The sequence below is a fragment of the Populus trichocarpa genome, chromosome 6 (genome assembly GCF_000002775.5).
Source record: "Populus trichocarpa isolate Nisqually-1 chromosome 6, P.trichocarpa_v4.1, whole genome shotgun sequence".
NCBI lineage: Eukaryota > Viridiplantae > Streptophyta > Magnoliopsida > Malpighiales > Salicaceae > Populus > Populus trichocarpa.
The window spans coordinates 21,640,543-21,655,873 of record NC_037290.2 but is presented as its reverse complement, the minus strand read 5'-3'; the positions used below and the strand labels follow the sequence as shown (position 1 = coordinate 21,655,873).

The 15,331-nt window shown below is 33.2% G+C and overlaps 1 protein-coding gene across 1 annotated transcript; it reads right to left on the bottom strand.

The window, feature by feature from the left end:
* Nucleotides 1-6,940: 6,940 nt before the first annotated feature.
* LOC18100622 (probable F-box protein At2g36090) lies at nucleotides 6,941-8,331 on the bottom strand. Its single transcript, XM_006381905.3, has one exon. The coding sequence runs from the start codon at nucleotides 8,246-8,248 to the stop codon at nucleotides 7,205-7,207; it is 1,044 nt and encodes a 347-aa protein (XP_006381967.1). The 5' UTR covers nucleotides 8,249-8,331; the 3' UTR covers nucleotides 6,941-7,204.
* Nucleotides 8,332-15,331: the final 7,000 nt, after the last annotated feature.

The window sequence follows — 15,331 nt, the reverse complement described above, 5'->3', positions numbered from 1 at the left end:
ATATGTTTTATGTATCAAAGTGATTTGTTTTTAACCTTTTTTAAGATTAAACAATTATCTTTAAGGAATTAAATAAAGTTTAAATAATGGAATATTTATAAAAGGACAATAGACAATTGCTTAAAAGCCATGTAGTCCCTATCCTCTCGAATGGATATATTCATCTGTACTGCACAAGACCTCTAACTTTTACCTCATATGCTAAATATATAAATAGGTGCTCTATTAAGTCAAAAAAATATAAGGAAGGGAAGATCATCTCAAACTTGTGTATTATCTCAATAATGTTCATATCAAGTTGCTCCATATGATGGGTATACAACTTGTCCAAGCAAATATCTCTAAAAAAATGACTAATTTTCGTTAGTACATTCTGTTGGTTATAACACAGCTTACTGCAAATTGATTGATGTTGCACTCAAAATGTTATTCAAACCAACGTAAAGGTTGGCTTATATAAGCCTTACATGATGGTGAACAGAAAACTTAACAACCCACATTTTACGCGGTAACAAATAGGAAATCAGTTATAAACTTAGTCTACGTGTCCTACTAAATAGGATTTATTGAACAGAAATACTTTGACAATGTCAACAATAAAAAATCTCAACAATTCCTCTTCTAAACTGGATGTAGTAATACTTTCAGTTTAGTCCTGGTACCTCACACACACCCAATAACTTACGCAACTTCAAAAATACATCCAGCTTGAGTGGTTTTGTCATAATATCTGTAATTTGTTCTTGTGTGCCACAATGCTTCAGTTCCACAACTCCATCTCTAGTCAGATCACGCAGAAAATGAAACCTTACATCAATATGTTTGTTGCGCCCGTGCATAACTGGATTCTTTGATAGCTTAATTGTAGAACTGTTGTCACATAACACAGTAGTACATTTTCCTTGAGAATTACCAAGTTTTTCCAATACTCTCCTCATCCACACTCCTTGACATGCACATGATGTAGCTGCTACAAACTCTGCTTCAGTAGTGGATAAAGTAACAACCGGTTGTTTTTTTGAAGACCAAGAAACAGCTCCTTCACTAAGTAAAAACACATAACCAGAAGTAATTTTCCTGTCATCCACATCTCCTGCATAATCACTGTCTGTATATGCCAGCAACTCTTTATTACCTTCCTTCTGATAAAAAATTCCCAAATCCACTGTGCCTTTCAAGTATCTAAACACCCTTTTTGCAGCTTGTAAGTGTATTTCAGTTGGATTTGCCATAAATCTACTAATGAGACATACAACATACATCAAATCTGGCCTTGTTGCATTTAAATACATAAGACTTCCAACCAACTGTTTATACACAGTAGCATTTACTTTGGCTCCTTCTTCATCCTTCATTAATTTAACATCAGGAACAATGGGATTCTTCACACTATTACTTTTTTCCATCCCAAACCTCTCCAAAACATCTTTTGCATATTTCTTTTGACTAATATAAATTCCATCAGAATTTTGAAGAACCTCCACACCAAGAAAATATTTCATCTTGCCCAAATCAGTCATATCAAATTCAAGTTTCATAGAATTCTTGAATTTAACAAACAAACTTTCACTATTACCAGTAAAAATTAAATCATCAACATATAAGCTTCCGATCAAAATTGTACCTCCATTTCCTGTTTTTATGAATAAGGTGTGTTCACAGCTGCACCGCTCAAATCCTTCTTTGATAAAGTATGTTTCAATCCGGCTATACCATGCACGAGGAGCTTGTTTAAGGCTATATAATGCCTTTTTTAATCTGTACACCTTGTGCTCTTCAACTTTCTTCTCATAACCCCGTGGTTGCTCAACAAACACTGCTTCATTTAACTTGCCATACAGAAAGGCACTTTTGACATCAAGCTGATACACATTCCAGCCATGTCAAGCTGCTGAAGCAATCACCATTCGAATTGTATCCCATCTAGCCACCGGTGCAAATACTTCAGTATAATCAATGTCATGTTATTGGGCATACCCTTTCGCCACCAATCTAGCTTTACACTTGTCAACTTCGCCATTTTCGTTGAGTTTAGTCTTGAAAACTCATTTTACTCCAATTTTCTTCATTCCTCTAGGCAATCTGTCAGCTCCCAAGTTTCATTTCTTTCAATTGCGTCTATTTTCATTTTCATTGCAATTCTCCATTTGGAACACTTCACTGCTTCTTCAAATGTGACTGGATTAGTGAGTGAAGTGAACAAAAGTAAGTTTTGCTCAGTTTTTTCTTCTGTAAATTCTCCTCCACTCACATAATCTTCCATCCAGAATGGCACTCTTCTGCTTCTTCTTGCCGATGAACCTTCTATAGTAGAACTGTGCAAGTTCTCTGGCGAACTTTCTGTGCTTCTCCCTACTGCAAATGATCTGCTCCTTTCTTCTGGTGACCTTGCTGTTTCAACTTCTGTTGAATATGCTGCAAGTGACCGTGAATTTTCTCTAGCAGGATTGCATGAAGATGAGCTGGCTTCTGCATTGGCTTCTGTATTACACAAAGGTAAGTTAACTTCTGTTTCTTCTTCATCTTCGTCATTTTGATCAGCTTCTATTTCTTCTTCTGCTTCATTTTGATCACGTTCACTCTCTTCTTCATAGATGTCTCCCCACTCAAGAGTATTAGAAACTGGTACTTCATTATTCCCCTGCCAATTCCAACACTCATGTTTATCAAAAACCACATCTCTACTTGTTACTATCTTCCCGGATATTGGATTATATAGTCTATATGCTTTAGACTCTTCACTCATCCCCAACAGCACACATTGGAAACTTTTATCATCCAGCTTCTTTCTCAAATTATCTAGCATATGAACGTGCCAATACATCCAAAGACCCGAAAATAGTTCACATTTGGTTTAACACCACTCCAAGCTTCTTCAGGAGTCATCTCTTTTACTGCCAAAATAGGACTTCTATTAAGCATATGTGTTGTCCAGTTGACAGCTTCTGGCCAGAATTTCTTTGGAACTTGTTTCCCCGATAACATGCTTCTGACCATGTTCATGATAGTCCTATTCTTGCGTTCAGCCACTCTATTTTATTGGGGAGTATAGGCTGCAGTGAGTTGTATGCTAATACCATGAACTTTGCAAAAATTATTGAACTCAAGAGACGTAAACTCCCCACCTCTATCTGTGCGCAAACAGCAAATGAAAGTTCTTGCTTCTTTCTCAACCATGTTTTTATAATTCTTAAAAACAGTGAATGCTTGAGAGTTTTCAGCAAGGAAGTATATCCACACCTTACGGCTATAGTCATCAATAAAACTTATGAAATACCTCTTCTTGTTGTTGGAAACAGGTGTGATAGGACCTCAGATATTAGCATGAATCAGTTGCAGCCTTTGAGATGCTCTCCATAAACTTCTCTTTGGAATTGCCTCCTTGTGTTGCTTACCCACCATGCAATCGATGCAGATTTTGGATGAATCTTTCAACTGTGGTAATCCTCTGACCATTTGTTTATGCTGCAATATTCTTAGACCCTTATAACTTAAGTGTCCATATCTGCAGTGCCAGAGATGAGTATTGTCTTCAATGATTGTTTGAAAATAGTTGGAAGTTTTCGGTGCAACTGTTGCATGCAACATGAACATTCTGTTTGCAAACATTGTTGTTTGCACAATAAGTCATCTCTCTGGATGATAGAGTTTACAAATTCCATGCTTGATGAAAACAGCTACTCCCCGTTCTTGCATTTTTCCAATGCTTAAAAAATTATTTCTCAACTCAGGTATATAGATAACATTTGTGATTACCTGAGTAATTCCAGCAAGCTGCAACCGTATGGTACCCTTTCCCAGCACAGCCATTTTTGAACCATTCCCTAGCTTTACAGATTGATGAAATTCTTCATCAAGATCAGAGAACCACTACTTATGTGCACACATATGATTACTGCACCCTGAGTCAAGAAACCAGACATCTTCTCATCCAGATTGATTATGCTCCACATATGACATTAACAACAACTCTTCTTTTTCCTCAAGCTCTACATAATTTGCTTCCTTCTCCCATTTCGGACATTCATACTGAAAATGTCCCAATTGATGACATTTATAACACTCTATTAAGGCTTTGTTAAATGTTAGATTGATTCTTCCTCTGCCTCTTCCCCGAAATGCTCCACGTCCTTGACTGCCTCTTCTCCCACCAAATCTGTTATCATATGTAACTTTCAATGCCTGCTAATCTCTTTGGTGCCCATTCATCCTCTGCTTATGGGCAAGTAAACTGCTCTGTAATTCATCAATGGTTAATGTGTCTAAGTTATTAGATTCTTCAACAAAACACACCACATAATCAAACCTTGAAGTCATTGATCTCAATATCTTTTCAATGATCACGACTTGTTGTATATTTTCACCATGAATCTTCATCTTGTTGGCTATGATGAGTGTTCGGGCAAAATATGCATCAACACTCTCCCCTTCTTTCATTTGTAGAATTTCAAACTCTTTTCTAAGAGCTTGAAGCTATGCTTGTTTAACTCTTGTAGATCCCTGGTATTTTTGCTTCATGGAGTCCCAGATGTGCTTGGCTGTGTCTCTATTAAGAATTGTTTCCATAACAGTCCGATCAATAGCTTGAAATAAGTAGTTTTTAACTTTCAAGTCTTTCAGTTTTTGATCTGCAATAGATTATCGCTGTGCTTCAGTAATTTCGACTCCTTCAGCTGCAATAGAAACACCATTCTCCACCAAGCTCCAGTATTCTTTTGAGCGAAGAAAGTTTTCCATAAGCATGGACCAATGATCATAATAACCATCGAACTTAGGAATTGCATGTTGGACAAATGAATTTCCAGCTGCCATTTGATAACCCTCTATGTGTTTAACTCCCCTTAAGAATAACTCTCTGTGTTTAACTCTCCTTAAGAAACTGCAGTTTCTTGTCACTCACGACTAAATCTCATAGCCTGCTCTGATACCAATTTGTTGGTTATAACACAACTTACTGCAAATTGATTGATGTTGCACTCAAAATGTTATTCAAATCAACGTAAAGGTTGGCTTATATAAGCGTTACATGATGGTGAATAGAAAACTTAACAACCCACGTTTTACGTGGTAACAAATAGGAAATCAGTTATAAACTTAGTCTACGTGTCCTACTAAATAGGATTTATTGAACAGAAATACTTTGACAATGTCAGCAATAAAAAATCTCAACACATTCCATATGTTTTTTTTGCAATAAATCTCTATAAGCAATTGGAATAAATGTTTGCATAAACACATGAAAGTTATGACTCTTTATTTCAGACAATATATTTCTCTAAATTCACCATCTTGTTATGTCGAAGCACATTCATCAAGAAATCACATACTCTTAAGTTATTCGTAAATAAAAAACAATGCATTCTTATATAAGGTAAATGTGGTTTGGGCTTTGTGATACATAACCTATTATTAAAAAGCTCTATATTCCAAAAGTCATAATACAAAGTTAAATCCATTATAGCTTTCATATTATTCTTTATTTTTCCTTTCACGTTCATAACCGTGTTAGAAATATTATTAAACACGTTATTCTCGATATGCATGACATCCAAATTATATCGGATAACATTAGTCTTCTAATAAAAAAAAGCTTTTAAAAAATACTATGTTTTATCCAATTATGAGTTACACCAAAACTAGTAAACTTTTTTTTACCAAAATAAAAAAACAAATACAATGTTCTCATACTACGAAACTACATTATCTAATTCTTCACCTGATAGTACTGGTGGTGCAACATTCCTTTCAGCTTTACCTTTCAAAAAGTCTTTTTTATTGTTTATGTATTGATGATAACTTGGTAAGAATCTCCGGCAGCAATAAAAAAAAAAAGCTTTACCACTATTAATTAAGGTAAAGGCCTTATTATTTTTCATGCAGTATGAATAAACTAATTTTTCTTGTATGTTCCAATTCAAAACTATACTATGCATAAAAAAATTATTTATAGTTTACATCAAAATTATATTCATTTGAAAATTATATATTTTTTTACACGTTATATGTGAAATTCCTAAATGAATATAACTTATTCAACTTGTCACATTGAAGGGAAATTTTTATATTGCCGGTAATTACCGATCGACGTTATAAATTTCATCGTTAACTTTGTAATTATTAAAAGAAATTGCACAGAATTCTATAATTAACAATACTCTAAAAGACGTGGGGAAAGTACTGTAGCTTTCCCATGCCATATTTGTTTTTTGTTTTTTTTTATATTTCTTTTTTTTCCTTTTTTTTCCCACATTTTTTTTTCTATTTTTTGGGCTTTACATGTTTTTTTTTTCAAGATTGTCTTTTTTTTTTGTGTTTTTTTAATTATCTTTGATTTTTTTTTTTAATATAGAACTAGTTGAAAATTTAGTCAAGTAGCGTTTTTTTTTAAATCATTATGAATTATTATAATGTTTTATTTTATGATTTTTTTTAAAAAAAAAATGATCTATGTCGATTGCTTATGTGTCACATTGCCGACTTATGCGTACTGTAGCGTAGAAGGAGACGCTAGCTAATGAGCATCCAATGGAAAATCTTCTTCGTCTATTATTCTTCTTCTTCCTTTTGCACGGACCAACAACACCTTGATAAGACAGCATTCATGTTTTTTTTTGGTCTTGAGCTCAATTGAGCTCTCGCCATTACTTGTCTATAAGGAAAGAATATCAGAGCTTATTTGAAAAGATACTTTTTGTATGTTTGATCATTGGAATCTTTTTTTTTAAAGAAAACCTCTTTGTTTCAATCATGTTTTTGACACTCTTTGTTGTAAAAACTTTCTTCATTTCAGGGATGACAAAATTAAGGGAAGCATTTCCTCGTGAATCAACAAACAGAGGCATTGGCATCTGGCATTCTTTGTGCTGCTCCCATACTCGTAAACTCCTCACGTTTCTGTCATTTTCTATGTTCTCCGAGCCGGCAAAATTGCTCCGGCCTATTGACAAGAACTTAATTCCAGACCATATTATTGAAATGAGTTTTAATACATGCAACGCAGCGTTTAGCAGATGAGAACTAGACACAACATGCATCTCCACATCCCCTCTGCCGTCTAATTAATTGCTTGGCTCCACCGACGAGTGTCACAGAATAACAATTTTGTCGCCTGTACACTTGTTTGATAGGAGTGTTTTTCTAACTCTCTCTCTCTCCACCCTCCCCCTTTACAACTCTTACAACCTGGGAAAATTAAGATTGAAGTTCATCTCAGCAGATGAAATAACCCAAGAGAGACAAGAACCATGACCCCGAAAGACACACACAGCATGTCCAAAGCCCCTTCCTTCTTCAACCTCCTCTCCCTCCTCTCCCTCTTCATTTCCAAAAACATCCCGTACCTTTTCCGTCCCTCCATTTCCCTCCTCCCGCTCATTCCCTTTTTACCCTCAAACCCCGTATTCAAAACACCCAAACTACCCTTCCCGTTTAAGAAAACACCATCCATATCCTCCACTTGCAAGCTCACTCCCCTCACCTGCATCTCCCCTCCTTGGGCTCCCCCTCCGCACGTGACCACTATCCCACACTGCACACTCTCTGATGCTGATCCTCTCTCTCCTGCCGCCAACACTGTCGCAAACCGCGCGTGCACTTCGCCGCTGAGCCAATGCCTCTGAACCGACACCGGTTTGTGACTCGATAGGTTCACCGACCGTAAACGGGTCGGGTCAAGCAATATCCAGCTCAAACTCAAATCACCAGCCAGATCGCGACATGTTTCCTCAGAACCTGAATTCGGTATGGGAGTCGGACACGTGTCCTTCGGATCAAGCATGTCGATTCTGAAGGGAGAGCACAAAAACCACGAGCTTGAGGTCTCTGTTTCTACAACCTTGGAAAAAATCAGCTTATTTTTGTAATGAATATCGACGGCTGAGATCAGTTCTGATGGATGGTCGTGGTCTCGTGGGGGATTTACCCGGGGGCCTGTGGTGAGAGGGAAGGATTCAGAGAAGAGAGAGCGCCAGCCGCTGGGTAAGCGGGAGATTATTTCGCGTATACGTGGCGTGTTAGTGGAAGGCCAAATGGAGTGGCATATGTTGGTCCATAAGTCTTGTTGGGATGCTAGTGAATTTAGTTCGGTGGAAGTGCATGCGGTGGAGACCAAGGAGAGGCCGTCTAGTCGGTTTAGGATGTGGGCTTGGAGGATGTCCGGGTGGATGGTGGAGATTGAGGTAGCAATGGAGGGTTCCACGGTGGTAGTTGCGGTGTTGGAGGAACACGGTGGTTGCGTGGAGAAAGACATGTGTCGTGTATTTTTTGTCTCCTTACAAAGAAATACTCTAAAAAAAGGTTTTTGTGCGGGGGCGTTATTTGAGTGTAGTAGCCATTCGACTTGTTCACTTTATATAGGACTTTTTAAGGAGTGTACTTGGTGGCTTGTTAAAGGCCCCTAATATTGTCTTTATTAACGGAAATGACATTCCTTCCGAGTTGCTTGAACCATAGATTTTAAACCCCTGGTAGGGAACTCAGCCCAAGATCTATGTCACAGGCTTTGATCGGCTCACGAGTTTTGACTAGATCATCATATTAATTTTAATTTTTAATAAAAAAATTATATTTTCTTGTTAAAAAATAAAAAATAATTAATGAGTTACAACTGAGTTTTTAACTAGACTAATTAAATTCTTTTCTTCCCCTAAATTTACTTACTCGACGTGTCAGGTCAAGCCAGGTTTCAAAACCTAGTATGAATTTTGAACCGGTCACAAAACAGGACCACAGCCTTTGGCTCTTGGTTCCGTTTCCCTTCAAAAACAAGTTACTATATTTGTATTTTTTATAATTTTTCTTGAGATAAAGAAACGATATCAAGATTACTAATTCCATTTCTTTGAAAACTGGTTGCTGCTGGTCTTGGCAACTAAATAATGTGTACACATGCTTTATTGTCAAGGATTAGTTTGACTTCCTATTGAGCTCTATCTGGCTGTAATTTGATTATTAACTAAATAGTGGACATAGATAAATTAATAAATCGGTGTGTTAATTGTTCCTATAATTCAATCTTTATTATTTATCAAAACTAGATTGTAAAAAAATTAATTAAACTAGTGTACACCGTTCTTGGTTAATATTTTTCTTAATACTTCTTTCCTAATTAAACTTTTGATCACCTTACTTATTTATTTATTTTTAAAAAATAAAACAAATTGAAAAAAAATATAAACTAAGCTCAGAAAAAGGATTAAAATTATAATTCTTGGAACAACAATAGCATAGCCGATTAGCTTTGTAAACAAGAAGGGATTAAGTACATGTTTGTTTGGTTAGAAGGGTTTTTGTAATGTTTTTTTGTTTAAAAATATATTAAAATAATATTTTTTTTATTTTTAATATCAACATATTAAAACAATAAAAAACATTAAAAATAATTACTTAAGTTTTTTAAAAAATTAAAAAAAAATAGTAACCGTGCTGAAGTTTTTCATTTTTTCATTATGGTTGAAATTGTGTTTTCAAATAGCATGGAGAAGAGAAAATGGAAAGAGTGGCAGCGAGGTAGCTGAATTTCCTGTAAATTCTCGCATTTCTGTAACCCTTGAATCTCGTAAACTTCCAAAGGATGTGAAGGGGCACAAGATGGATCCTCCAAAATCCAATCCAGCTGAATTAGGATTATTAAATTGGTTTTTGACTCTCAGACAACTTCATGTTCATCATTTTCTCACTAATACAAGACTTGTCCAAGTGTTATCATGTCACCCGCTCCAAAAGATTATTAAAACTTATTTTCCAAATTAATACCTTCAAATAATAATTTTCACTGTAATACATGCCCAACCATTGATCACACTAATAACATATGCAAATAATAACCACAAATATAGCATATGCATAATATATAGGTCGTGCATAAATAATTTTGCTAGACCAATAAATTATGCATATGCTAAATACGCAACCACTTGTCATATTAGTACTACATGCGTGACCTATAAATTAATCATATATTATATACCCAACTATTTTGTCACTTATACTAGTTGAAAAATAAGTTTGCTAACCATGCTAATTTGAAAAAAAAACTCCACTTCAAGAGTATATAAAAATTGAGAGAATGTAACTTTAAGGGGTATAGTTTAACTGATCAGGTTTCAGGTTTATTCCCTAAAAATCACCAGTTCGAGTTTCACAAATCTCAGAGTCACCGGAAGCTTATATGACCGTTAACTTCAGGGGTCGTGGGATTAATCGAGGTATATACAAGCTAACCCGAATATTCATGTTAATAAAAAAAAACTGGGAGAATGTACCTACATTGATTGAATTAATTTAATTTAATTTAATTTCTTTAATGTATCTTTTTGTCGACATTGATTGCTAAATAATTAGAGGAATTCATAAACAAAAGTATTTTGAGCTGATCCATGACGTGCGCCCATGGTGGAAAATCTGCACACCGACATAGGGCTTCGCCATTTGGTGCCGGCTTAGTCAAATTGTCTTGTAAATTGGATTTTTATAGGCAGCGTTTTTCTAGTTGCTCCGTCATTTATGACGTTGTACGATGATCATGTGAGGTTGAAATTTGAACGCCACCGTATATTTGCAGATATTTTATATCAATTTGCAAATGGGGGGAGAGGGTGGTGTCCCTGTCGACGGGCACCCTTTTCTTTACGCACGGAATGCCATACGTGCTTCCTCGTCAAAAAGACTATAATTACACCATCTAACGTTTTTTGACTTTCGAATTAAATGCTGTTTTACTTCCAGAATCATGTAGTGTGGACTCATGTGTATCTGGATGACGTCTCGGGTCTATATTTTCTTTCTAAAAATAATATATAAGTATTGCAAGCTGGTGTTTTTATATTATTTTTTATGTCTCTAGATATGGTCTTGACTGATCAACTAAAATGATTTTATTTTAATCAAATAATTAAAAAAATAAAATAAAATAATAGATGAATAAAAAACAAAAAAAAAAGATCATGATAACTTGAGAAATAGATTTTTTTCAAGAACAGAAAAATAATGGTGTTTAATTTCCATTCAATTAAATATAGAAGTGTAAAATTAGGTAAAGGGGATAAAAAATAACCCGAGTTAATTCAAGTCAATCCGAGTTAGCATGATAGACAAGTAATCTGGGCAATAAGAGTCAAGTCAACCCGGGCCAACCTACTAAATCCACATTTTAGATCATGAGATCGAGATAACTCAATAGAAAAAAATCAAGGAAAACCAAAACTATTTTTAAAAAAAGATAATGATGAATGATGAAATCATAAGAGAAAATAAGCCAAAAAAGATGTCAACCCTCCCCCCCTCCATTAAATTTTCAAACTTGTGACATAAGTCATTAGATCGGAAGCACCATGTATGAAAAAACCATAAAGCCTAATCCCTAACAAATTAAACAATAAATAATGAAATTAGGGGGAAAAATCTATTACACATAAACGATGCAATACAAAAAATGGTAATTAAGAAAATGATAATAAAAATTAGAATACAAAATAAATTAGAGGGCAATTATAATTTTTTTATTGGAGGGTGAAATTGAAAAGAAAAATAACTCTAACAAAATATCAAAAGAATGAGAAAGAAATTTTAAAAAAAATATACCATAAATTTAGATTGAATGATGAAATTAAAAACTAATAGAATCTTTATAAAAAGGTAAAGAAAAAAAAGAAAAAAAAAAGGATAATGACCAAATTGAAAAAATATATATGATAAATTGGGATTGAATAATAAAATTAAAAATAAATAAAAATTATATAAAAGGATTGAGAACAAAAAAATAGAAATTAAAAGAATAAGGACTGAAGTTGAGATTACAACAATATAAAGGACCAAGTTGTAATTTTCAGGGGAGGAGAGAGAAAATAAGAAAAAAGCAAAGAAAGCCCCACCAGTGAAAAATCATCTCCTATTGGCTACACGCGTCGCACCATCAAGAAGAAAACGCGAAGGCGATCCCAACGACACAAAGGCGAATTATTTTCCTGTGCATAAAAATTACAAAAAACAAGTATATTCCTAGATAAATTTCTAATAATCAATACGAAAAGATTGAAATACCCCAGCAGTAACGCCATTGATTTTTCCGGGGATTAGTAAAAGGTTTTCTATATGCATGCTGAATTTACCTTCCCCTCTTTTTCTTTTTTTTATATACATATATAAATTGAAGAGCAATTTATCAGATAAAGATTAAAAGTAATCTGTCTAATGGACCCTTGAATAAGTAGTTGCTTTTCTTACCGTAATTAATTCAAAAGGCAAGATATGTAAGACCAGCTCTTTATTGATCAACATGAACTTGGCTAATAATTCGCTTGTTAGATTCAGATCAGCTCCAGAAAATGACATTTGGAGACTTATCAAGAAATATATATTATAGTCTAACGGGGAGATTTTATTATTGATTGTTTGAAACCTGAGATCGAGGGCCGGTATTGGTTTAGACTTCGGTCATCAAGTGCCGTTTCTGTTCTGGATTTGCGAATCTGATGGGACGCAGTCGGTGGGGGTGGATGTAATGTATTTGGTTTTGAATTAAATTTTTATTTTAATTTTTTTTAATTTGTTTTTTAATATTAATTTTTATTTTTATTTTTTAATTGTAATGTTTGATTTTGGATCATTTATTAAGTTAATTATTTTTTTATTTGCATCTCTTTACACTTTATTTTTATATTATATTTGGTCTCAATTCTTTTAATCATGATGTTTTTGGTATTGAATCCTTTATTGAATTAATTTATTTCTGGATTTCATCACTTGACATTTTATTTTTATATCAAATATAATCCTTATTCTTTTTAGTTATTCTTATCTTTTTTTTAATTGAAATTATCTTCTAATTTCAACCATTATGATTTTTTTTTTTACTTTTTGTGTTAAATTTGATTTTCTTTCTTTTCAGGTTTATATTTTTTAAATCGTGCTTTTGTTAAATTTTTTTTTCATGTTTATCCCTAATTATTTGGTTGGATTAGCATTTTACATTGTTATATTTTATTTTTTGCCTTTTACGTTGTGATCTGACCTCATGATCTGTATCATAAATTTTGAAGATTGGACCGGGTTCGCTTCAATTATTTTTAAAAATTTCATCCATCATCATTGAATTCGTTGAAAATTAATTTTTTTTGTTTTTTTTATGTTTTAGATTCTTTTATGAATTTGATTTTTCTTTTTTCTTTTTCCCTTTAATTCACTATTTTTTATATATATATTTAAGGATTGATATAATACTACTTACGGGTTTTAATGATTTCATTTGGTTTTGCTGGTGTTTTGTTTTTTAATATTTTTTTTCATGAGTTTTTTTCCTGATTTTATCATTCTACAGTTTAATTCATGGAGTTCGACAATCATTATTATTTTTAATTTTTTTTATAATGAGTCGTTGATTTTATTTTTTGCTTTTTAGAATATAATGATAGTGCTTTGGCATTATATTTTCGGTAAAGAAATTGACCCCATCCAAAAAGAAAAAGGGTTTTCGATTTTAACCTCTTGAGAGCTACTGGAACTTGACCGGAAAACTGCCGGAGCTGGGTGGAACCAAAAGGGGCAGTAGTGGCGATTGGGGTGTTGTGGGAGGTACTGTAGTGTCTGTGGTGTCTGTGGTGTTGAGGATGAGGGAAGAAAAGGGATGAACAATATCAAGGTTAAGGATTTTTCTTCTTAGAAATTAAATTAAAAACATACAGGAGGATCAAAATCAAATTATGATAACCATACATTATAATAATATATGTGGCCGTGGTTTTAAAAAATAAATTTTAAATAATATATTATGCATGCTGGTGATATTGATATTTTTATTTTTATCTATTTATTAGGGCACGGAAAACGCTCTAGGAAACGGTGTTTTGAAGGGCAAGAGAGCAATCCGAGGGGATGGTTCAAGTGACAGTAAAGAATATTTACATTTGATTTAATAAATTATTAAATTCATGCAGCAATTAACCTTTTTAAAACATCTCCCTGTAATTTCATTCTTCAACTAATCGTGCTATCCTTTTCACTGTATCCTGCGTAATGCGTACATCATAAGTCAACTCTCCCTGTTCTTTTAGGCTTATCAACTTTTTTATCATACCATTTGCAATTCCTTACCTCTTGAAAAAACTAAAATGTCAACAGATCAGCACCTGCTCCCTTTTAATTATTGCACTCCATAGGGGTATTTATATCAATATCAAAACTCGGGAGTCTTTGCTTGGCAGTGTAGTAACGGTTACTTTTCAAATAACTTTTTGTACCGAAATGCATGTCAATGATGTTTTTTTATTTTTAAAAAATCATTTTTGACATCAGCAAATCAAAACGATCCAAAACATACAAACCATATTAAATTTTAACAAAAAAAAAATTAAAATTGTTTGGGAACGCGGTTTGCACCGCGTTCCCAAACATGTTTAAAAGATTAGTTAAATGTTGCTTTTTGAGATTGCAAGTGAAGTTGCTAGCCATTCTCTTGCTAGCTTCCTTTTAACACTACATATTTATAATGAGTTCCAATGCATTATAGGCTAGTTTATTTTTGTGGTTTATTATTTTTTAAAATATTTTTTGTTTGAAAATTAATATTTTTATATATTTTTTATAATTTAATATGTTGATATTAAAAATAAAAAAATATTTTTATATATTCTCAATTGAAAAATACTTTTGAAATACACTCTATATCATATTATCAAATACACACTAACCCCCATGACACAACATTAGTTATTGCCATTTTCCAAAAAGTGCACATTTTAAATTTTCAAATTTTGAAATGCTTGGGATTGATTATACAAAAAACAAAATCTGTTTTTGAGAAGTTCACCTTAACAATACATTGATTAAGTTCGAACGATATAGTCTATGGAATGGATGAAACGTTACATCTAGATAGTAAATAGATGACTTTCTTGGTGAGTGATCTATGGAGTGTTATGAAGATAGTATTGTCCATTTCAATTGTTTAATCATTATCATTGAGAAGTATAGAATTGTAAATTGTAGGAATTGTAAAGGTTAAACTTGTGATTGCCCCTTCAATATTAATAAATTATGGTTTAAGATTTTTAAACTACTAATAATTGAGTGCAAGATTTGAATGTCTATATTTTTAAATTGAAAGTAGCTTCTTACATATATAAATTGTAATCTAAGTAATTATATAGTGTTGTTATGTCTTTCAATTGTTTTTAAAATTGTATTATGTCTTTTAATTGTTATAATTTCAAAAAATAATGTTTTGATTAAGGTTTGTTTAATAATTGTATGCAAATTGGATTAAATATAAATATATAAAAACCTATTCCGATCCAATACATTAACGTTATTAGTTGTTATTAGTTGGAAATAGAGT